We start from the raw sequence: 25677 nt of genomic DNA on the forward strand, positions 1-25677 counted from the left end.
TGAAAAAGATCCCAATGCTGGGAAAGATTGAAGGTAAAAGGAGAAGAGGACAGCAGAGGATGAGACAGTTAGATAGCATTACTGACTCAAATGAACATGAATTTGAGCAAGCTCTGGGAGTTGGTGAAGGACAGGGAAACCTGGCATGCTGCAGTCCTGGGGTGGCAAAGAGTTGGACACAATGTAGCAACTGAACAACAAGAAAATAGCAAATTAAATCCTAAATAAATGTGTACCAACTATGTATAACATTGGTTATCAGTGCTGACACAATTCCTAGTTTAAAATGTAGAGAAAATCATTGGTAATCCAAAAATTGCCAGAGTGATTTCAGAAATCTTGGTACCCAGAGCATGGACACTGTCTTCTGGTAGAGGAATAAACTTGATTGCTTGTACAATGTGAGAAACCTCTGAGATGAGATTGGCTTCATTGATGGCTTGGACTGCAATATAGAGTTTGGTGCCATTTTCTACTCTAAAATGTTCTGGCTTAAATTCAAAATTTTCTTTTGAGCCGGCCTCCTTAGGTATTAGATTAGAAGTATTCACTAAAGTCGCATTGTCAAAATCTTCTTGGAGATCCATGAAACTCTTACTTATTCTTATAACGTAGCTGTTGGCTGGAAAATAAATAGATATTTCATGTATGTTAGGATCACTAGAATGCCTTATTGCTATCACATCAGTTTATATTTAGGGGTCCATCAGGAATGCACACTGGTTTTTTGTCTGGTTATTCCATTTTCTTTAAGAACACATATATGAACAGTTTTATATCTAATCACAAAGAATTTAATTCAGAATTGTATATTACTAAAAATGGAATCTAGATTTAAAAATAGAAATGTGAAGAACTGAGTCTACTTTTGATTTAGAACAAGGAACACAATAATGTTTGAGTATAGTAATGACATTCAGTAACATTCAATACCCTTTGTCTGTATTATTTTTCACTAAGCTGAGAAAGGGAGTACTAGGATGTATGAGTAGGAAAGCAGATAAGTAGGGTGGGAGCCAGGGATAAAGACAAAGAGCAAAGGAAGGCAGAGAATTTAGAATGTGTACTAAAAATTAAACATGTTTAGGAGCTAGGCAGACTTTAATTTGCACCTTAGTTCTACTTTCTAGCTGTAACAAAGAAAAATCCAATTAATCTTTCCTACCTTAGTTTTCTTATCTGTAAAAAAGAGAATCAGTCATTCAATTCAACAAATATTTATGGAATTTTATATGTGAACATTATATAATATAATGTATAATAATACATGAAAAGTGTTTAGCACAATGTCTGGAACTTAATAAATGTTTGAAATATTAGCTATTATTATTGTTATTTTATCAAGAAAGGAAAGAAAGATGCTGACAAATGTTTCATTCAAAATGCTTTAGAAATCTACAGCAGCCATAGATAAAGAAATATATTTTAACATGAAATGCCATGAACAACAAAACATAAAATATCTTTTTTTTGCAGTGACGACGTTATTTTTTCATGAAATATTGAATATGTTCTAAGTATGTGGTGAGTAGCTTAAATTTATTGTTTTCTTTTAAATTCAGGCCCTATGCCTAACATTTGTGTCTTCTAATAAATAGGTCCTGTCAATCTGATCTAGTCCGCTACTCTTCACATCCTCTCTGCATTTAATTTCTGTGGATCTATCCATCTAACTATCCATCCATCCCTGAGTTTAATTTAAATATTTCATTGTGATACTTTGCTTTCTTGACTTTGATCATATTATTTGATTCCTTTTCTCCCTGACATGAATCCCTGGAATGCCTCCCTCTCCCCATCTATGCAAATTGTACTTATTCTTCAAGGCCCACCCAACAGGAAGTCCAGTTTCTTAATAAAGTCTTGGTCATGTATTTCATCCCTTGGTAACTCTCTTCCCTGAACTCTATTGCATGGAATTTAGTTTTCCAGTTTTATAGAGGTTCTGTTTATCTTTCCAATTTGAATGTACTATTCTTTAGGACAAAAATATGTTTTATACTCCTTTTGTATGAACTAGAGTATCTGGTACTGTGTTTGGCATGTATTTTTGACCTCCTTAATTACTTTTAGGCCCCAACAGACGTGAAAAGGTGCTCAGTCTTAGCAATCATCAGGGAAATGCAGATTAAAACTGCCTCACACCTATCAGAACATACATTATCAAAAAGACAACAAAAAATAAGTGTGGTGAGAATGTGGAGAAAAAGGGAACCCTCTCATCCTATTGGTGGGAATGTAAATTGGTGCAGCCACTATGGAAAACAGTATGGATGTTATTAAAATAAAAAATAGAGCAACCATACAATTCAGCAATTCTGCTTCTGAATATTTTTCTGAAGAAAACAAAAACACTAATTCAGAAAGATATATGCACTTCTATGTTCATTGCAGCATTATTCACAGTAGCCAAGATATAGAACAACCTAAGTATCCACTGATAGGTGAACGGATAAAGACGATGTGGTGTGTGTACAAACAAACCTGTAATGGAATATTACTCACTCGTAAAAAGAATGAAATCTTGTGTTTTGTGACAACATGAATGGACCTAGAGGGTATTATGTTAGGTGAATTAAGTCAGACAGCTAAGATGAATACCATATTATGTCACTTATACGTGGCATCTAAAAAACAAAACAAATGAACAAATATAACAAAATAGAAATAGACTCATAGATACAGAGAACAAACAAGCATTTGCTAAATGGGGGTGAGTAGGGGGAATGAGTGAAACAGGTGAGGGAGATGAAAAGGTACAAACTTCCAGTTACAAAATAAATGAATGAGTGAAATGGGTGAGGGAGATTAAAAGGTACAAACTTCCAGTTACAAAATAAATGAATCATGGGGATGAAATGTATGGAATAGAGAGTATAGTCAATAAAACTATAGTAACTTTGTATGGTAACAGATGGTAACTAGACTTAAAGTGGTGATCATTTTGTATTGTATAGATATATCAAATCACTATATTATATACCAGGAACTAATATAGTGTTGTAGGTCAATTATACTTTAATAAAAATACTACTTTTTGGCCAAAAACCGTTATTCACTTGATGCCCAAAATGACAAAATTAGTGGATCATAAAATATTAAAATTATATCTACATGTTTTAGTATTTCTAGGTCATCTAGTCTGATTTGCATATATGACTAGTATGGAAATTGGGTCCTAGTAAACTTAAGTTTATCACAGATCCCTGGTGGCTCAGATGATAAAGCATCTACCTACAGTGCGGGAGACCTGGGTTCAATCCCTGTCAGGAAGATCCTCTGGAGAAGGAAATGGAAACCCACTCCAGTACTCTTGCCTGGAAAATCCCATGGATGGAGGAGCCTGGTAGGCTACAGTCCATGGGGTCACAAAGAGTTGGACACACTGAGCGACTTCACTTTCCCTTTCAAGCTTAAGTTTTTCATTTAAAATTATATAGATAATTATTTATTTTTTGATACTGCTAATACTTCCTTTTGTAATGACTAGGGGTAAAATCTGATAGAACTACATCTTCCTATTTGTTACCAGGAGAGAGGGAGATCAGATCCCACCTGTTTTAGGTATTTGAGGTTAAACATAGTAAAGTTCTTTCCCAATGTATGTATGAAATAATTTCTTCCATCTTTTAGTTTCTATAATCAGTATAAGGGACATTTATTGTGAATCCAGTCGTGATCTAAAGACTTGGTCTTAACTGAATTCAATTTTAGAATTAAACATTTAGTCAGATAATTTCATTTATGGATTTCTAAGTGGCAGTATTTTTTATTTTCACCATATTTTTAATGATCAAGTGTATTTCAGAAGCTGTCATTATAAGAGTCTCAGTATTGAAGTACAAAGAGCTCTTCATAGGTATTTTATATTTCTTTTGACTTTAGAATGATTTTTCTAATTGTATGATAATGACAAAGAGAAATATAGCTACATAGGAAATGAAAGATTAAGAAGCATTGTTTCTTTTGAGAGAGCCTATAGTAAGGGATGTATTATAACACAAGGGAAAGAGCATTTAAAGTGACTTTTCAGCACTAAAAGCCTCTGAGATATTGTCTGTTGATATGCATATTGCTTTCATTTTACCACCTTAAAGGGAAAATAACAAGATTGGCTTTACCCTATGAGAATCTGCTAGTCTAGCACAACACTGGAATATGGTAGGCATTCAATAAACACTAATTTAATTCAGTTAAATTTAAAGCAAAGCTAAAAGTGATTTAAACTTTTAAGAATGTGGGCAATTTATTATGAGGAAGTTACAGTAGTTATGTATGGATGTGAGAGTTGGATTATAAAGAAAGCTGAGCACCAAAAAATTGATGCTTTTGAACTGTGGTGTTGGAGAAGACTCTTGAGAGTCTCTTGGACTGTAAGGAGATCAAACCAGACAATCCTAAAGGAAATCAGTCCTGAATATTCATTGGAAGGACTGATGCTGAAGCTGAAACTCCAATATTTTGGCCACCTGATGTGAAGAACTGACTCATTGGAAAAGATCCTGATGCTGGGAAAGATTGAAGGTGGGAGGAGAAGGGGACAACAGAGGATGAGATGGTTGGATGGCATCACGGACTCGATGGACATGAGTTTGAATAAGCTCTGGGAGTTGGTGATGGACAGGGAGGCCTGGTGTGCTGCAGTCCATGGTGTCACAAACAGTCAGACATGACTGAGTGATTGAACTGAACTTGAATGAATAAGATAATTTGGCATTGAACTTTAATTCAAACTTCATAGCTAAATCTCTGCATATTATCCTCTCTCTCTCGGGACATCTTCACTTAACTTTCCCAACTTCTCTCATTCTTTAAGACTTAGGTCAGTAATAGTCTTCCCTGAAAAGCCCTTTAAGATATACCTTGTGATCTTAACTCTCAACTAGAAGTGGCTATCCAATGGCGTATCTCATCATATTCTGTAAAATTATCTGTTTATTTGTAGAAAGTGTCTTTTCCACCTAACTAACTGTTGACAATAGGGATTATTTCTTATGAACCTAACAACATTTGAAAATATAAAAAAAGGTCAATGAATGAATGAAATTGTTCAAGCAAAGATATACTTAGAAAAAATTTTCCCTGTTAGGGAGAAAGAAATGCAACAGAAAGATGTTAAGTCAGTCTTCTTAAAGTAATTTCTAAGATGGTTCATATTTTGAGAGGCAGTTTGGCACAATACAATCTGATGAGAGTGAGTTTAATTACTAATTTATTAAATATAGAAGTACTTTGGGGCAGTTCATTATCTCTTCAGGCTTACGTTTTCACACACATAAATAGGTGACCCATAGTAGACCATCTATGCGTGTTATTTATAAATAGGACATTAGAAAATATTTAGCAAATAAAAGCCAATATATGTAATATTTTTAAATGTAAAATCAAACTTACCTTTTCCTTTATCTAGGACATTGCCAGGGGCTGTCCATGAAAGTTGAATATAATCTTCTTTGAATTTAGCCTCAAGATCTGTAATTTTATTGGGTGGGAGCACAGAAGGGTGATTACCAGTAGGAGCTCCTGATACAGTAAATGACTCTCCATAGGTTAGTCTGCTAAAGTCTTCTATTTTAGCTTTTGCCAGGTCATCTCTGACTTCAGGTCTGGGTGGGTTCAGTATAATTTTACCTACCAAAAAAAGCAATTTTGTAACTTTTCATATTTTGTGATATCTTTTCTTATAATCTCATTTGCAGCTGTAGATAGTTAATGTTGATTGATAGCAGCCATTGAAAAAGTAACAGCTTTTAGTGAAAAAAAAGCTTGTTTAAAATTGGTGAGGAGACATTATGAAGTATTAGTCCTGTTATTTAACTTATCTGTCTTACTTCTTGATTCTAAATTTTCCAAGGACAAAGATGGTGCCTTATTTATTTTTGTAGCTCCAACATCTAGCAAAGTGCTTGCCACAGTAAATTTTTTTCAATATAAATGAAATGAACTCAGGGAAATGTAAAGAAAGCATGTTGTAAGTATCTGCTAAGTCACTTCAGTCGTGTCCGACTCTGTGTGACCCCATAGACAGAAGCCCACCAGGCTCCCCCGTCCCTGGGATTCTCCAGGCAAGAACACTGGAGTGGGTTGCCATTTCCTTCTCCAATGCATGAAAGTGAAAAGTGAAAGGGAAGTCGCTCAGTCGTATCCTACTCTTAGCAACCCCATGGACTACAGCCTACCAGGCTCCTCTGTCCATGGGATTTTCCAGGCAAGAGTACTGGAGTGGGGTGCCATTGCCTTCTCCTGTTGTAAGTATAGTCCTATGCTAGTTCCCTCATCATAAATATGGTTTTGAAACAAAGGTGATTATATAACTATATAGGTTTTCCACAGTACCTTTTATTTTGAATGCTTACCACATTAATTTACCTAAATAAATGGCACATTTCTATTTTAATGCCACTTACCATTTTCAACGTAGCCTGGAACATACAGAGCTTTGTTTTGTGGTTGTCTTAAATTTAGCCTAGCCGTGTTGTCTCTTGCCTGTGCATGTACTTTTAAACTGTATCTACCATTTCCATAGTAATCTGTAAAATATCTTGAGTAGATGCCATCATTCTTGACAGTATCAGCACCTTAATATTGAAATGTTATATTAGACATACAACAAAGTAAAATATGACAATATCAGCTGTTCATGAGCACTAGTGATGGAAGCTCTTTTGTGAGATAGTATAGCACAATTTTCTAAAATATGTGAACCCCAGAATCAGACTACTTGAATTTGAAGCTTGGGTTGACAACTTGCCAAATCTTGACTTTGAAAAAGTCTAATTCATAGTAAGCATTCAGTTAATATTAGCTATTATTATTTCATAAGAGAATCCTAACAAAAAAGGAAAATATAACTAAACTGAAAAAAGATATGCAAAACACTGACACTAACGAAAATAAAAAATTATTGTGCTCTTGGAAAAAATAAAATTTTTTTTTCATTTTACATGGAAAAAATAAAATTACTTATAAAATTCGAAGAAGATAAATGTACTCATGTCTATACCTAGACAAGATAGCTAAGTAAAAAGTTAAAAAGCTTTAAAAACATTAAAATTAAATTTAATTCACTTAAAATATGTTTCATTAGCATATATAGGAAATAATGACTTCTGAGGCACGTGACTATAGTAGGATTTTAAGTTCAGTGGAAGTAGATGCAGATTGTTATTACCTGCACCATTGTCCCAGAGCTCCAATGTTACTTGACGTCCATCTTCGGTTTCCATAATGGCTATTACACTGATTCCCAGTACAGGCAAAAACCCTTGACTGACTTGTGCATAAACAATCACTGGGCTAGGGTAATGGGCTGTGTGTTGACTCATGTGAGCAGCTGCAGTTACTGGGGGTGTAGTAGGACTTCTTGCTCGAGTAGTCACTGTCACTGTTAGCATTTGAGAACTGGCATGATTATTTAGAAGGCTGTAAGTCCAAGTACCTGTCTAAAAATTAAAAAAAAAATTTTGAGAGCTTTTGTAATATTTTCCTACTCCCATGTGAGATGCTATTTTCATTTTTTTCCTTAAAATTGGTTGATAAAGCATGGAGAAAATAAAAAATATTCTTACCTCTGCAATACCAGGTATTCGCAGACGAGCAGACCGAATATTTAACTTATCTTCTTTGAAATCTGAGGTTTTATATTTCTTTCCTTTGGGATCTTGGAGAACAATTTCTGGTTTTTTTATTGTCCATGTGACAACAAAGAAAGTGTCATTTCCAATTGTACTGTCTACGGGCACTGTGCCATTTACTCTTTTCCTTCCTGTAATGTTCAAGGCTTTGCTCTCCAACTGTTACATAAATATAAACAACAATCACATGAAACTGATTTGTTATTCCAGTTATACATTTCAAAGTTTAGTCAGTTCGGAGTAATTCTAAATATATTTTTAAGATTTTAATTAAAATAACTAAGAATTATTTTGAAGAATTTTGCAAATAAAATGCATTTATATTGATAAAAATAAAAGAATCAAAAGAAAAAATGTCTGTAAATACTACATAAAGCAAATTCAATCAAGATGTTTTCTGGACACCCAAAATGTTTTCAGGCAGAGAAGTTATTTATTAGAGAAAGAAATTACTATTTAGGATAATAAAAATTTGTTACAAGTGTGAAAAGGCAAAGAAATTTTTAAAGATACCGACCTGAGTAGCCTGCTGAGTGATGCTCCCACTTCTAGATGAAATTCTACTGAAAGCATTAGTAAGGCCATTTATGTCTTTATTGGCAAAAAAACGATATCCTCCTAAAATGGAATTTTGTTTACTTTTATAATCTAATTTTATTTTATTTAAAAAATTTATTGGAGTATAGTTAATTCACAGTGTGTTAGTTCAGGTATATGCAAAATAAATCAGTTATACAAATGCATATATCCATTCTTTTTTAGATTCTTTTTCCATATAGATCATTGCAGAATATTGAGTAGAGAGTTCTCTGTGCTATCCAGTAGGTACATACACACACACACAACCATACACACACACACACACATATGGTAGTATTTATATATCAATCCCGATCTCCCAGTTTATCCCTCCCCTACTCCTTTTGCCCCTGGTAACCATAACCATGTTTGTTTTCTACATATGGTACTCTATTTTTGTTTTGTAAATAAATTCATTTGTACTAGTTTTTTAGATTCCACATATAAGTGATATCATATGATATTTGTCTTTCTCTAACTTACTTAACTCAGTTTGACAATCTCTGGGTCCATCCATGTTGCTGAAAATGACAATATGTTGTTCTTTTGTATGATTGCATAATATTCCATATTGAAGGCAGGAGGAGAAGGTGATGACAGAGGATGAGATGTTTGGATGGCATCACTAACTCAATCGACATGAGTTTGAGTAATCTCCGAGAGATGGACAGAGAAAACTTGGTGTGCTGCAGTCCATGGGGTTGCAAAGAGTCAGACACGACTGAGTGACTGAACTGACTGAATATTCCATATGATACTAATTTTAAGTGGGAAAATCATTTTCTATTATGCTCTTACCAATATACTATAAAATACACTGTAAAATTTCTTTTTAAACTTACAAAAGATGAATTTCCCAGACCTTAGGAACTTTTATTATATCAGTATCCTAGATGTAATGCTACAATAAGTAAACCTTGCTCAAAATATATTAGAAAAAAGGAAAAACTGGCCAAAAAAATGTTTTTAATCATTAGATTTAAGTGTTTGTCACATTAGTAAAGCTGATGTAATCTCTAAATAATGTTATGAAAATTAAAGATATTTTTTAAACTAGCTGCTTATTCTCTGGTTATATCTAAGATACACCAAAACAATTAGAGAATGACAGTTTAGAATAAAGTAAAATTGATTAAATGCAGATAATAAAGATACAGGAGTTAATGAAGAGGGAGATAATTTAGGTGTCAGAAGCTAGAAAAGAATGGATTACAGAGAGCAAGATTTGGTATTCAGGTCTCTGACTATGAAGTGAAGTGAAGTCGCTCAGTTGTGTCCGACTCTTTATGACCCCATGGACTATAGCCTACCAGGCTACTCTGTCCATGGGATTTTCCAGGCAATAGTACTGGAGTGGATTGCCATTTCCTTCTCCAGGGGATCTTCCCGACCCAGGGATCGAACCCAGGTCTCCTGCATTGTAGGCAGATGCTTTACCATCTGAGCCACCAGGGAAGTCCTTCTCTGACTATAGCCTTGGGCAAATAATTTGTATTCTCTAGTCTTACATTTCTTCCTCAATGAAATAGTGCTATCTGAGTCTCTACTATAAGATTAAGCAGGTAAGATACTGAGCAAGAATTTTGGAACTGCGCTTGAGTAAGTCCTTAGTGACCATGGAGAAAGAAGGTTCATCTTGATGGTACTGGTAAAAGTGATGAGAAATGAATGAAGATAGAAAATGTTGACTAATGTTAAAAGAAGCTAGTATAGGTAGAAATAGAAAGTGGGAGTGGGGAGAAGAAAGACATTAATTTGAAGGATAAGGACAAGGAAAGGCAAAGATTAATTTTTTAGGACAGGAAAGAGCCCCTGAAATGAGAGAAACTGAAAATGTATGTATTCAAATTCTATTTCAAAGGTTTACCTGTCATATTTGACAGTGTCTCCAGTTCTTTGGCAGCAGAAGGTCCCAGAGCAATGGTGTGGATGATTGCACCACTTTGTTTTACATCCTCAAAGCATAAATTAATTTCCTTATCTTCCCCATCAGTTAATAGTATGATTTCAGAACCAGAAGTACTCTCGTTACTGTGGATAATTGCCTGATAGTGAAAACCCAGATTATTAATTAGGTTATATCTAAATAAACTAAGAATAAACTTGTTCTTTGGTCTTGGAGAAGTCATTATGCATCAGAGTAGGCAAAGGGAAACTTTGTTTGTATTGTCATTCCAGGTTGAGTTGGGTTGAAAATGAGTGTAATGTACAATGGTCATGTAGGTTTCCAAAGGCAGAATGTTAACAGTGCTTTCACATATATGCAAACTACCCAAGAAAGAAAGAATAAAACACTTAGAACACTATCTAACTCACAGTTAATACTCAGTGAATGTTAGCTATTATTATTATTTCAGGAGGTACTTGGGACGGAGGAAGATGACCCAGACAGTTTTGGAAGTTTGCCGACTAGACGTTCGTAAAGCTGTGACTGAAGGCCTGTGTGCAAAGTTAAATGATGTGGCTTGTGCTTTTTAATGCATAAAAGCTAGTTGATAATTAAAGAATCTCAGGGTTTCCTAGAAAAAAAAAAATTGATGTGTCATGAAGAGTTCATGAATTTATCAAGTATTATAATTTGGAAGAGTTTTTTCCCGATTTTTTTACTAAGAGTGGTGACTAAGACAATTTACTCAGACAAATTGAGAATAAATTCTAGCTCTGCCATTTGCCAAGTAGAACAGCTAGCATTTAGTCTGTCATTTATGTATATGAATATAATTTATATTTATAGTAGGGTTCTATAAATAGCTTGGATTCTTTACCAACCGAACTATCAGGGAAGCCCAATAAATAGCTCAGTGGAATGATTACTTTTTTGAACTTTGGAGTAAGAAAGATCAGGTTTTGAATCATGGATTTGCCAATTACTGACTATATGATCTTGAGAAAGATATTTAATTACTCTGAAAATCAATTTTTGTGTGCAAAATGGGCATGGTAATAGTGCCTGACTAAATATTAATGATAACAATAAAGTAAAATTATGAATGTAAAGCATTTAACATAGGCACTAATGTAATATGTGCTTAATAAATTTCAGACATTTTATTATGATTCTGTAGGTAAAAACATGGTTTCATTATATAAGTAATTAAGAGGTTTTTACTTGTTTGAATGTATTGATGATATGATATAATCTCTTCAGCAATAGAGTCTGGTCAAAATGTTGTAAGAAATATATCAAAGCATATTAAGAAAAACATATATGAATCAATGTGTGCAAACAGTATGACACATTCCCAAAATATAGCACTCTCATATTTTAGAATTGAATAAACATATATAAGAATTATGATTTTGAATAGCAATCCTTTCTTGAATACTTATTTAATATTTTAATTGAATTATGGTTGATTTACAATGTTATATTAGTTTCAGGTGTACAACATACAAATTTTCTATTTTGTGAATTATATTCTAAAGTCATTACAAAATAATGACTATGTTTCCCTGTGCTGTACAATGTATCCTTGTTGCTTATTTATTTTATACGTAGTAGTTTATATTTCTTAATACAATATCCTTATATTGCAGCCTCCTCTCCCTTCTCCCCACTGATTACCACTAGATGCGTCTCTATATCTGTGAGTCTGTTTTGTTATATACAGTTGTTTGTGTTATTTTTTAGATTCAGCATATAATTTATAACACAGTTTTTGTCTTTTTCTGTCTGACTTATTTACTAAACATAATACCCTGTAGGTCCATCCACATTGTTGAAAATGACAGAATCTCCTTTTTTTTCTTTTTTTTTTTTGCTGAGTAATATTCCATTGTATATATGTATGTATACATACCCACACACTGTGCTGTGCTGTGGTTAGTCACGCAGTTGTGTCCAGCTCTTTGCAACCCCATGGATGTAGCCCACCAGGCTCCTCTGTCCATGGGGATTCTCCAGGCAAGAATACTGGAGTGGGGTGCAATGCCCTTCTCCAGGGGATCTTCCCGACCCAAGGACTGAACCCAGGTCTCCTGCATTGCAGGTGGATTCTTTACTGTCTGAGCCACCAGGGAAGCCCTGCGTGCACTACATCCTCTTTATTCATTCATCTCCTGATGAACACTTGATTTGCTTCTATATCTTGGCTGTTTTAAGTGATGCTGCTATGAACATTAGGGGAGCAATTATTAGTCTGACATAGTTCTCACAGTTAGATGAAATAAGTACTTTTATTTCTTTTTCCTCCAAAGAAAAAGAAATGCAAGAAGGCAGAGTGGTTGTCTGAGGATCATGACCTCAGGTGTCATCACTTCATGAAAAATAGAAGGGGAAAAAGTGGAAACAGTGACAGATTTTCTTTCTTGGGCTCCAAAATCACTGCAGACGTTGACTGCAGTCATGAAATTAAAAGATGGTTGCTCCTTGGAAGGAAAGCTAGGCTACAAGCCTAGACAATGTATTGAAAAGCAGAAACATCACTTTGCTGACAAAGCTATGGTTTTTCCAGTAGTCATAGTCTTGTACGAATGTGAGAGTTAGACCATAAAGAAGGCTGAATGCCAAAGAGTTGATGCTTCGAACTGTGGTGCAGGAGAAGACTCTTGAGAGAGTCTCTTGCACAGCAAGGAGATCAAACCAGTCAATCCTAAAGGAAATCAACCCTGGATATTCATTAGAAGGACTGATGCAGAAGCTGAAACTCCAATACCTTAGACACCTGATGCCAAGAGCCGACTCATCGGAAAAGACCCTGATGCTAGGAAAAATTGAGGGCAGGAGGAGAAAAGGGTGGCAGAGGATGAGATGGTTAGATAACATCACTGACTCAATGGACATGAGTTTGAGCAAACTCTGGGAGATAGTGAGGACAGAGGAGCCTGGCGTTCTGTAGTCCATGGGATTGCGAAGAGTTGGACACGACTTAGCAACTGAACAACAACAACTATTACTTTCCGTATTTCATTAATTGAAGAAACAGATTTTCTGAGTTGAATAACTCATCGAAGGTCCTTTTACTAGTGAATAATAGAACCACAATCTCAAGTGTGTCTGGGTCTGGAAGTTATGTGTTTTCTTAAACTGATATGCTTTACAGCGAATATACATCACGAGGAAAGCCAGGAGATGACATTAACTAGTGGCCCAGATACAAGTAACAGTCTCCACTTTTTAGCTGAGGCAATGAGAGAATCAATGAAGGGAAGGAAATAGTTTTCTGTTTTTGTGACTGAAAGAATATAAATAAGCTAAAACAGGGCTGTCTTACGTTGGGAGAAATTCAGATGAGTACTGGCTGCAGTTGAATACAGTGCTCAAAAGTTGCTTGCAACTTTTGATTTCACAATTTTTATTTCAGTAAACTTCTACCCACGTATCTTGAGTTTGGTACTATGCTTGAGGAACTACCTCTATTTTTGTGATTTTTATATGTCAATTTAATTTGATGAACTGAGGTTTTCTTTATCCATAATATAAAAATATTAGTAATCTCCCTCTTCTACAATCTCCTTAACAGCGTTATTTTTTTCCTCATAGTGATTCAGACTATGTAACGCTAAAGAGAAGAGGAGTTTCTCAGTAAAATCATGATGATTATGTGCTCACAGAATTTTTCTTCCCTTTAATCACTTCTCAGTGCAACTCAGTTTTTCAGGAGTATGGACAATAGAAATTCTTTTAAAATTATTTAAATGAGAGACCTCTAAGCTCATGACACTTGTTCCAAGAGAGCTGGACAAAATTAAAAGGGACAATAAATGTGAATGATATTTAGAAAAGCATTTTTATTTTACCTGGAATCCTGCTTTGAGCCCCCTACAAATTGAAGTTCCACCATTAGCTTCTTGAGGCAGATTTGCAGTGATCTTTTGGTAAACATTATCATCAGTTATTCTTGTTAGATGATTTTGGATTTTAGCAACACTGTCAAATGTAACCATCCCAACTAAAGATCCCTTTTCAATAACTTGAATCAAGTATAGTTCTGCTGCTTGATTCATTCGAATGAGACGGTCTTCCTGTAAGAAAAAAGATGTCTGAACAATTCCTGAGTTTCCTCCAATCCTAACAGATTGGTGAAAGACGAAGTTTATGGGCCAGAGATCATGATAATAATTGATTACTGTATTTTAGAGTTTAGCGTCATTATATTAAAAAGAATATTCACAAAAAACTAAAAATTAGTATGCCTTACTTGGAAAAGTCTTTAAAAATTTATACCTTCTTTTTTAACAATAAGGAAATCATTTTAAGATGTACACAAAAATATTTTTTTGCAATATAATTTTTGATAAGAAGTTGAAAATCACAAAAATATCCAGTAATGGGAAGTTGACTAAATTATATTATGTGCATAGGATACAGTCATTAAAAATTGTGTCATGGAATCATTTTTTTCCTTGGGGAGTAAGTATTTAAGGTATAGTAAGTAAAAAAAATCATATTATAAAAAATTATGTAAGATATCACAGTTTTGAGGAGGAAAGACAAATACATGAACAGAAAAAAAATAGGAATGACATGCTCAGTGGTGGAATTATGGGTGATTTTTGTCTTTTCTCTTTGTTCAGTTGTGTAACTTCCTGTTTGTTAGAACTAAAAGTTAAAGAATAGATATCATCCATGATACAATAACTTTAACATTTATTTTATTTTAGTATATTATCTTCTAGTGCTTGTCCACATAAAATCATCATACTAAAATTTGTTAGAATAATAAAAATATTTTTTACTTAGCTTAGTAGAGCTGAACCTAAGATTAAATTGTATTTCTATTAGCCTAAATATCTTAATTAGGAGAGCTAACAGATAAATGTCTTACTGAAGACATGCTTCCAGATTTATCAAGTACCAAACAGACTACCCGCTGTTTGGACCTGAGCAATGAAAATGTAGGACGAGTCGGTGGATTCATTTCTGTCATGGGAGATGTATTCTGAAAGTCAACAGAGTTCGTGATTACATCCCATGTACTTTTGCCATTGCACATTTTGTTTTGTAGGTTTGGAGCTTCTGTATTGTGTGTTTTTTCTGTACAAAATTCGGTCACCTGGAAAAAATCAATTGAAAGACAATAATAGGTCACTGATGAAGCATTACCTTCCTTTCCAAACATATACTTGGCTGTCTTATACGTCCTCCACAGATTTTATCTCCTGACAAGTAAAAATTATTTCATAATCTAACATTCTCACATCCATTTTGTATATGAGTAGAGAGAAAGCAAAGTAAAACTGTCGGTATGCACTGGGAAAGTCATTTGGTGATTCTTTTAGGTATAGGTTGATCATACACTGGGGGATGATGATGGCTGACACAATTGCTTAAGTTGTGGGAGTAATGAAATTTCAAGGAAGAATATAATGGACTTGAATATTCATTATTTTGGAACATATTTCTCCTGGGTCTGAGCTTATGCTCTGGGTATAGATGCTATACAGTATATTTAGTTTATGTTACAATAATTAGAAGGGAATATTGTTACATACAAGATATATAGTTAAAGTACAGTATTTATCTCTGAGCCATATCTTATATAGTTAGTTGTGCTACATATTTCAATTACATGGTTTTCTTTCTTCATTGTTGTTTATTTTCCAGGTAGGCAGCATGAGTTATCTTCTCATAGGCAAATGCTTTGGAATTTATAGTTTGGTGCAGACAGTATATTTTCCAATTATCCTCTTGTGTTATGTGATCTGATATCTATTTGGATGCTCAATTCTTTGGCTATCTTTGTGGATCCATATGTAACAGATTACAATGAAAGATCTAGAATTACACTTCAAATACTCCCGGGAGGGAGCTTTATTAGGCTGGAAACAATTTATACTTAAATATCTCATTGGATTTCTTTAGGAGTTTTAGAAGAAAATATAAAGTCTACATTTTTACTCAAGACTTTCATTATTAATGCCCTAGATTTCAAAATTTTAAATCTTATTGGAAATAATAGGCCTTCACAAACCTTTACGCTTAGAAGTCTATGTTATTAGTAATTTTATTTATGAAAACTTGCACCTTTTAAACCTAGAGGTAGTATGCTTTATTTTGATTAGTTGTTTTTGATAACTTCATAGGTTTCATATTTAAAAGTCTTTTTTATGTGTTTGGAAACTTTCATTAGGTAACTATAATATGCTTACATTAATTAAGTTGAATTTACCCAGAGAAAGAGACAATTCCCTATTATCCAAATATTTTATAGATTTAAAAAGTGAAAACTTTTAAGTTTATTTTGTACTCACTTTATGCTAAGTACTGTGATCATACTTTATTTATATTAATTCTTATAAAACTAACCACAGTATCACTGTAAAGTGAGTATTATAATTTCCATTTAAAAAGCTAGAGAATTAAAATCTTAGATTTAGCAATTTGCCGTTAGTGACACAGCTTTAAAATGACAGACTGGAGTTTTATATCAGCTCTGTCTAACTCCAAGACACCTGTTCTTCTCTTCTGAGCTTCATACATTTGACCAGATATTTCAAGTCAAACATTAGCTTTGGAACTTGAATTATTGTGTTGTTATTTTTTAGTTGGTCAGATTGGTGATTGTGAATCATTCCACTTTTGTTGTTCTCTAGAGACAGAGCCATTTATTTTTTCACAATATCACTTTACAAAACTTAGTGTACTTTAGTGTGAAGGTAATGGAAAACAGAGACTGTCAGTACTTTCCAAAGCTACAGAATGAATTAGTTTGGAAAAGTAGTATGAATTGAATAACACTTAGAAGAAAAAATTAAAAGTAAAGTTGCAGCTCTAGACATAAATTCACAGAAGTCAATTGAGGAAAGCAATGTTATAAGAAATTCTGTGATGCTAATGAGAAGGATACAGTTCTACCTCTGAAGGAAAAACAAAAGAAAACAGAATAGTGAGAAGGGGTGGAATAGTTTCCAGATACACACTGACAGGGCTGGATACACAGGACTGAATAAAATAGCTGTTAATTAACTGTCTTAGTAACTTTTCTTATTTCTATTGGTATAGAAAATTCAGCTTCCTTAATTAATTTTTCCCAAAGGCTTCCTTTGTGAGACTAGAAAAAGAAGGTACTTACAGAATGGAGACTTTGCATAAACATAATGGATTCCTTTGCAGTCTGGGATTTTTCTGGGATCAATGTACATTTTGCTTCGTACAGCCCTGTCTGTGAGTCACGTCTGCATGGCCTTGTTATACAGCTGCCTCCCTGGCACTTCTTGAAAACCACATTAGTACCAGTAATATGAGTTGAACATCTATGGTGAAAGAATTGGATTACATTTATATATGAAGGCCAAATAAATTATAAATAAATATTAATCTCCTAAAACCATTCCCTCAGTGATATTTTGTTATAGACCATGTACCAGCATTCCATTTTGACCAAAGTAAGCACAGCGTCCTACCCGTTTACCATCAGTTTCAACAAGAACAATGATGTTAGTTTGTGTTTATTAATAGTTGTTACTTGTGACGTTGAGCTAAAGATGATAATTCCTTACAGGCATGTGGAAATTGAATTAAGAGACATAGAGGAGTTGCTCCCTAATGGGTAGGGAAGATTCAACATTATTCTTAATACTCTCTTAAATTTCTTATGTATGCTACATATATACTTTTATAGACACACATGTATATTGCTATATAAGTGTTTACATATACACATATATAAATACAAATATTATGTATATTTGTATGTGAGAGAAGCCCGTGCACATTGCTTTGGGAACAGTCTCAAGGATATATAACCCCAAGTGGATGGAGAGGAAAGACACTTACGGAAGAAGCATTTAAACTGAGCCTTAAAGGATGAGCAAGCATTGTCTGAATAAGGGAGGTGTGCTGGGAGGAGTTGCATGGGAGGAGGTGAGAATAATAAGTGTCCTGGGTTGAAAGTCTAGGCTGTGAAAGATTCTAGGTGGCTTAGTACACATAAAGCAAACAACACAAAGGCATTTTTCTACCACACCTCTTTTTTCTAATTTTTATCCTAAAGACATTTCCTATTACACTGATTTCAATTGTTCTTTCATACTCATTAACTACTCCATGTGCCTGATAGTTTTAATTTAAATATCTTATCAATTCATAGATAAGACCTATCTAAATCTGCCCAGTTTTTTCCTTAAAAAATCAGTTTTCTCACTTATGAAAAGTACTTCTTTTCTTTAAGCTCAAGATTAAATGAAAAATGAAATATATTTAACAAGATGTTGTAACAGTTTAGTTAATTTCAATGAAACAGATTCACATTGAAAAGCTATGAATCAAACGGAATGAAAGATTGGGTAGGAAGTGGAACTCTAATTCTCAGATCTTAAGGTTTAGGTTACAACTTTTTTCTTTCTTTTTCTTCTGATAATGTGTTGTTGTTCAGTTGCTAACTCAGGTTCAACTGTTTGCGACCTCCTGGACTGTAGTACGCTAGACTTACCTGTCCTTCACCATATCCCAGAGATTGCTCAAATTCATGTCCATTGAGTTGGTGATGCCACCCAACTATCTCATCCTCTGTTGCCCCCTTCTCCTGCCCTCAGCATCTGGGTCTCATCCTCTGTTGCCCCCTTTCCCAGCATCTGGGTCTTTTCCAGTGAGTTGGCTCTTCACATTAGATGGCCAAAGTATTGGAGCTTCAGCTTCAGCATTAGTCCTTCCAATGAATATTCAGGACTGATTTCCTTTAGGATTGACTGGTTGGATCTTCTTGCTGTCCGAGGGACTCTTGAAAGTTTTCTCCAGCAGCACAATTCAAAAGCATCAATTCTTCAGCATCTTTTTTATGGTCCAATTTTCACATCCATACATGACTATTGGAAAAACGATAGCTTAGACTATACAAACCTTTGTTGGCAAAATGATGTCTCTGCTTTTTAATATGCTACCGAGGTTTGTCATAGCTTTTCTTCCAAGGAGCCAACATCTTTTAATTTCATGGCTGCAGTCACTGTCCCCAATGATTTTGGAGCCCAAGAGAGTAAAAATTGCCACTGTTTTCACTTTTCCCCCATCTATTTGCCATGAAGTGATAAAACTAGATACCATGATCTTATTTATTTGAATGCTGAGTTTTAAGCCAGCTTTTTCACTTTCCTCTTTCACTCTTATCAAGAGATTCTTTAGTTCCTCTTTGTTTTCTGCCATTAGAGTTGTATCATCTGTGTATCTCAGGTTGCTGATATTTCTTCTGAAAATCTTGATTTCAGCTTGTGATACATCCAGCCTGACATTTTGCATGATGTACTCTGCATAGAAGTTAAATAAGCAGGGTGACAATATATAGCCTTGACTTACTCCTTTCCCACCTTTGAACCAGTCAGTTGTTTCATGTCAGGTTCTAATTGTTGCTTCTTAATCAACATATAGGTTGCTCAGGAGCCAGGTAAGGTGCTCTGGTATTCTCATCTCTTTAAGAATATGCCACAGTTTGTTGTGATCCACAGAGTCAAAGCCTTTAGCATAGTCGATGAAACAGAAGTTGATGTTTTTCTGGAATTCCCTTGCTTTCTCTAGGATCCACCGAATGTTGGCAATTTGATCTCTGTTTCCTCTGCCTTTTCTAAATCCAGCTTGTACATCTGGAAGTTCTTGGTTCACATCCTGCTAAAGCCTAGCTTGAAGGATTTTGAGCATAACCTTACTAGCATGCAAAATGAGTGCAATTGTACAGTAATTTGAACATTCTTTGGCACTGCCCTTCTTTGGGATTGGAATGAAAACTGACCTTTCCCAGTCCTGTGGCCACTGCTGAGTTTTTCAAATTTGCTGGCATATTGAGTGCAACACTTTGACTGCATCATCCTTTAGGATTTGAAATAGCTCAGCTGGAATTCCATCACCTCCTCTGGCTTTGTTTGTAGTGATACTTTCTAAGGCACACTTGACTTCACAATCCAGAATGTCTGTTTCATGGTGAGTGGCCACACCATTGTCATTATCCCAATCATTTAGATTTTTTTTTTGTATAGTTATTCTCTGTATTCTTGCCACTTCTTAATCTCGTCTGCCTCTGTTAGGTCAATTACCATTTCTGTTGGTTATCGTGCCCATCCTTGCATGAAATATTCCCTTGATATCTCCAGTTTTCTTGCAGAGATCTCTAGTCTTTCCCACTCTATTGTTTTCCTCTACTTCTTTGCATTGTTCATTGAAGAAGGCCTTTTTAGCTCTCCTTGCTATTTCCTGGAACTCTGCATTCAGTTGGGTATATCTTTCCCTTTCTCCCTTGCTTTTCACTTTACTTCTTTCCTCAGCTATTTAATACAACCCGATGGATAATGAAATTATTCCCAAATTTTGGTTGAGCTTCATACCAAAGTGTAATACACAGAAGTTGTTGACATATTTATAGTGCAGCAGGTTCAGTTCAGTTCAGTTCAGTTCAGTCACTCAGTTGTGTCCGACTCTTTGCGACCCCATGAATCGCACCATGCCAGGCCTCCCTGTCCATCACCATCTCCCGGAGTTAACTCAGACTCATGTCCATCGAGTCAGTGATGCCATCCAGCCATCTCATCCTCAGTCGTCCCCTTCTCCTCCTGCCCCCAATCCTTCCCAGCATCAGAGTCTTTTCCAATGAGTCAACTCTTCGCATGAGGTGGCCAAAGTACTGGAGTTTCAGCTTTAGCATCATTCCTTCCAAAGAAATCCCAGGGCTGATCTTCAGAATGGACTGGTTGGATCTCCTTGCAGTACAAGGGACTCTCAAGAGTCTTCTCCAACACCACACTTCAAAAGCATCAGTTCTTCGGTGCTCAGCCTTCTTCACAGTCCAACTCTCACATCCATACATGACCACAGGAAAAACCATAGCCTTGACTAGATGGACCTTAGTCGGCAAAGTAATGTCTCTGCTTTTGAATATACTATCTAGGTTGGTCATAACTTTTCTTCTAAGGAGTAAGCGTCTTTTAATTTCATGGCTGCAGTCACCATCTGCAGTGATTTTGGAGCCCCCCAAAATAAAGTCTGACACTGTTTCCACTGTTTCCCCATCTATTTGTCATGAAGTGATGGGACCAGATGCCATGATCTTCGTTTTCTGAATGTTGAGCTTTGAGTCAACTTTTTTGCTCTCCTCTTTCACTTTCATCAAAAGGCTTTTTAGTTCCTCTTCACTTTCTACCATAAGGGTGGTGTCATCTGCATATCTGAGGTGATTGATATTTCTCCCGGCAATCTTGATTCCAGCTTGTGTTTCTTCCAGTCCAGCATTTCTCATGATGTACTCTGCAGAGAAGTTAAATAAGCAGGGTGACAATATACAGCCTTGACGTACTCCTTTTCCTATTTGGAACCAGTCTGTTGTTCCATGTTCAGTTTTAACTGTTGCTTCCTGACCTGCATACAGGTTTCTCAAGAGGCAGGTTAGGTGGTCTGGTATTCCCATCTGTTTCAGAATTTTCCACAGTTTATTATGATCCACACAGTCAAAGGCTTTGACATAGTCAATAAAGCAGAAATAGATGTTTTTCTGGAACTCTCTTGCTTTTTCCATGATCCAGCGGATGTTGGCAATTTGATCTCTGATTCCTCTGCCTTTTCTAAAACCAGCTTGAACATCAGAGAGTTCACAGTTCACGTATTGCTGAAGCCTGGCTTGGAGAATTTTTAGCATTACTTTACTAGCATGTGAGATGAGTGCAATTGTGTGGTAGTTTGAGCATTCTTTGGCATTGCCTTTCTTTGGAATTGTAATAAAAACTGACCTTTTCCAGTCCTGTGGCCCCTGCTGAGTTTTCCAAATTTGCTGGCATATTGAGTGCAGCACTTTCACTGCATCATCTTTCAGGATTTAAAACAGCTCAACTGGAATTCCATCACCTCCACTAGCTTTGTTCGTAGTGATGATTTGTAAGGCCCACTTGACTTCACATTCCAAGATGTCTGGCTCTAGATGAGTGATCACATCATCATAATTATCTGGGTCATGAAAATCTTTTTTGGACAATTCTTCCGTGTATTCTTGACACCTCTTCTTAATATCTTCTGCTTCCGTTAGGTCCAGACCATTTCTGTCCTTTATTGATTCCATCTCTGCATGAAATGTTCCCTTACAGGTTGGATTTTGCCATTAATTGGGCAAGCACTCAGCCACTGAGATAACCTTTGTCAGCCTAGTATAGAAAATTAAAAAGTCATAAATGAAAAAATTTGAAAACAGATTTGTTCAATAGGATGATACCTTGTTGCTTCAATAGTGTTCTTTCTGGAAATATAGAATGGCCGGTCCACATTATACTCATCAAATACTCCCCAGCGGAGATGGGCCCACTCATGGACAAATATTCTGCCTATGAGACAATATTGCCACTTATAAATTTCCATTTACATTATAGATATCCCTGCTTTTTGAAAGTTCATTTAAACCACTTCACTTTTATGAAGAACCCATCTTAGTACCTGTTTTCACTAATGGAAAGAAATTCAAAGAGGATTTTTGCTTTTATGAAGAAAGGCCAAAAGCTAAAATAGTATTCAGCATTTGTTTTGCAGCCAGCAGTTTTACAACAGCACACAAACAGAGCAGGAAGAGCGGCATCATCAAGCTTCTTCTCTGTGCTTAGCATCTCAGTATCAAACCCTATAGATTTGAACTCTGTCTGTGAGCATCTGTGCTATATCTCAACATATTTTGTGCATACTGTTAGCAAGATGTGTCCTCAGGTAATTGCTTCTTGCTGTATACCATTTTAACTTATGAAAGGTTGCATAGGAACACTTCTTTTGGATAGTGGGGAATTCTGTATTTAAATCCAATCTCCTTATATTTTAAGTTTCCCTTTCCCACATAATCAATCTAATTCAGTCAAGGAAATCTAGAAATTGATAACTTTAATTAGCCCAAAGAAGTTAAACTGGGTTGGTATCAATAAATGGCTTTTTAAAATTAATTTTCTTATTAAACACACATAGAAAAAGAAATATACTTAGTTGAACATAACCAATAAATTTCCAAACAAAGGTATTTTTTCTTTTAAAAATTTAAAAAATACATTAATCACAATGTTACATTTGTTTCCAGCGGAAATAAAAATAGAAGTATAAAATAGACAACCCTACCTCGGGACCCATAGATGTGAGAATTATTAGTCAACAAGAAGTTTGGAGTAAAATGTATATATTTTCCTTTTTCTCCACACCTTCCATATTGAAGTGTATAGGGATCATCTCCATATTTTAGATAAGGATTAGCAACTATGACATCTGCCTAAAAAGCAGAAGAAACAAACCAAAACAGACCCCAAGAACAATAGAAACAAGGAATTTTTCATCTAAAATAAGACCAGCAAAATTGCTAATTTAAATAGTAGTCATTAGTAATTACTAAAAAATTATTAGTATTAATTTTTAAAAATCACAGGGAGCAAGAAATAGTTTAGGAGCTAAATAAAATTCCCTACCTGGTCATATGATTCTTGTTTTGGTATGAAGTACTCAGATTTTGATTTCCAGGTCATTGGAATTAAAATCCTCACATTCCTGAAATAAACTCTTCGTTTGGTGGCGTAAAACAGGTAAGTAGAAGCTTCAGTTACCATTTCCTGACAAAATTAAATTGTCGTAACAATTTAATTGTAACTACCTTGTAGTAACAATTTCATAATGAACTTGAGAGTAAACAGAAACAATAAGTACCCTTCCCCAAATATTTTGTCAAAGACTACATGAAAAATAGATTATATTTTACTCTATCTCTCTAGTCTGTAGACTCTCATTTTTATATACTTAGAAATTAATTCTTTAGTTTTTACCTATCCATATCTGCATTCAGCATGATGGGTTGGAGCTGAGAGTGAGGGTATTAGGTGAGATATAAAGGTGATTAAGACTCGGAGTCTGTTAGCAAGTTGCTTATTGATCTGAACAGAGATGCTTAAAATTGGGCTGGAAGTTTGAAGTTTGGTAGATTTTAGATTGCTGTTAATTGAAAAAACGATTTTGCTAGATTCATTTTGAGTTATCTTCTCATATGGAATGTGCTCATAAAATGCAAAGTTTTATCAAGCAGTAATTTTCTAAAAATATATAGGTTATTGGCTTCAAATTCTGTTTTTGCTACTTATTATATGACTATACAAATCACTTAACTTCTCTCAATTTATACAAGGGTAATTAGTAATCTAAGAATTTCAAAATTTTCAGAATTGAACAAATATGAAGAATGAAAAATATTTTAAAAATGTATAAGATAATGAGCTATAGAGAGTGTTTAAATGTAGGTTAGTTATTTAAACCTTTTAAAAGTAAACTTCATAAAGATAAAACTTGAAAATCATTCTCCAGTAGTTTGAAGGTCTTTATTTTAGCTTACTGTGTTGAAAAAACATTAGTAGTTTGACTTTCATAATTTATTAGGGACTGACTAATGCTACTAATATATGATACATAATATTTACACTAAGCAGATATTAATCTTGACAGTTTAGATACATGCCATATAAATGAAGAGTATTGTCAAAGCAGTTTTGGAAAGTTATAAGTCTGTGTGAATGTTTATGACTAAGCAACATGAGTTGAAAATACTTAATGAAATAAAAATAACAGTAAATTTTTATCTCACCTTAATGTTTTCAATGAGTTTTTCATCTTCTGGCACACTGGGGTTAATTGCAATGACAATGCCGTCATACCCATTGTTAATCAAATTTACCATTGAACTTTTCATTCCAGGCAAGAGATGCAAAGTTAGGAACAGAATAACATTCAGACTGAGCACCATTTTTGCTCATGTTACAATAAACCTATTGGAAACGTAAGGAGAGTATTTATGTATCTGTTAACTCAGAGATATGACTCTAGGCCCAAATGTTTGCATAAATATATTACTAAAATACCTCCATGAACTTCCTTATCTTATTTTAAAGAGTTCTTTAATTGTTAAGTAGCAGTTAACAATTGCTAAGTCCCTAATGGGGACTATGCTGAACATCTATGGATTATTGTTTGTGTAGTCATCATCCTTATCATAGTGGTCATTCATTGTCTTTATTGTCATCACCATCAAATAGTATTAGACATTTTCCAGTCCTGGGATCTGTTACAGAAAAGTGCTCTGTGGAAGGATAAGAAACTGAAATGAAAAGCACCATTTTGAAATGAAAATAACAGATGAAAAAGACATATTTAAAAAACAAAACAAAAATGAATAAATGAACTAGAGTATGAATGACAGTGAATTAGGATTTCTATTCTTCCTTTAGATGGGATTCATATAAGCACAGTGGTTGGGAATAGCTGTGGGTCAAGGGGGAAACGGGTTTTTTTGTTACTTTCTGTGATGACTGTTTGTGTAGTTCAGTTTTCAAATAGCACTGAATACTTTAAGTCTTCATATAACTTGAAAACTTAATATGCTTCAGTTAGATTTCTTTTTTGGATTGAACACAAATCTGCCAATATTCCTTAGCTGGAAATAGTTGTACACATAGCACTGTGAGCTGGCTTCAGAGTCAGATGACTCTAAACCTGACACATGCTTTAGGCATTTAGCAGTCATATGAGTTATAGTTGATGTACAATATTATG

The 25677-nt window shown here is 34.7% G+C and overlaps 1 protein-coding gene across 1 annotated transcript; it reads right to left on the reverse strand.

Annotated features, from left to right (window-relative positions):
* Window positions 1-281: 281 nt before the first annotated feature.
* LOC128045181 (calcium-activated chloride channel regulator 1-like) lies at window positions 282-24871 on the reverse strand. The gene is made up of 14 exons (XM_052637658.1): window positions 24713-24871; window positions 23553-23693; window positions 23212-23359; window positions 22334-22442; window positions 17228-17408; window positions 14981-15208; window positions 13953-14177; window positions 10081-10258; window positions 8152-8252; window positions 7569-7793; window positions 7172-7442; window positions 6408-6578; window positions 5395-5631; window positions 282-622 (listed from the first exon to the last, which is right to left on the reverse strand). The coding sequence occupies exons 1-14, from the start codon at window positions 24869-24871 to the stop codon at window positions 282-284; spliced, it is 2715 nt and encodes a 904-aa protein (XP_052493618.1).
* Between the last annotated feature and the right edge of the window lie 806 nt (window positions 24872-25677).

The sequence above is a fragment of the Budorcas taxicolor genome, chromosome 3, assembly GCF_023091745.1.
Source record: "Budorcas taxicolor isolate Tak-1 chromosome 3, Takin1.1, whole genome shotgun sequence".
NCBI lineage: Eukaryota > Metazoa > Chordata > Mammalia > Artiodactyla > Bovidae > Budorcas > Budorcas taxicolor.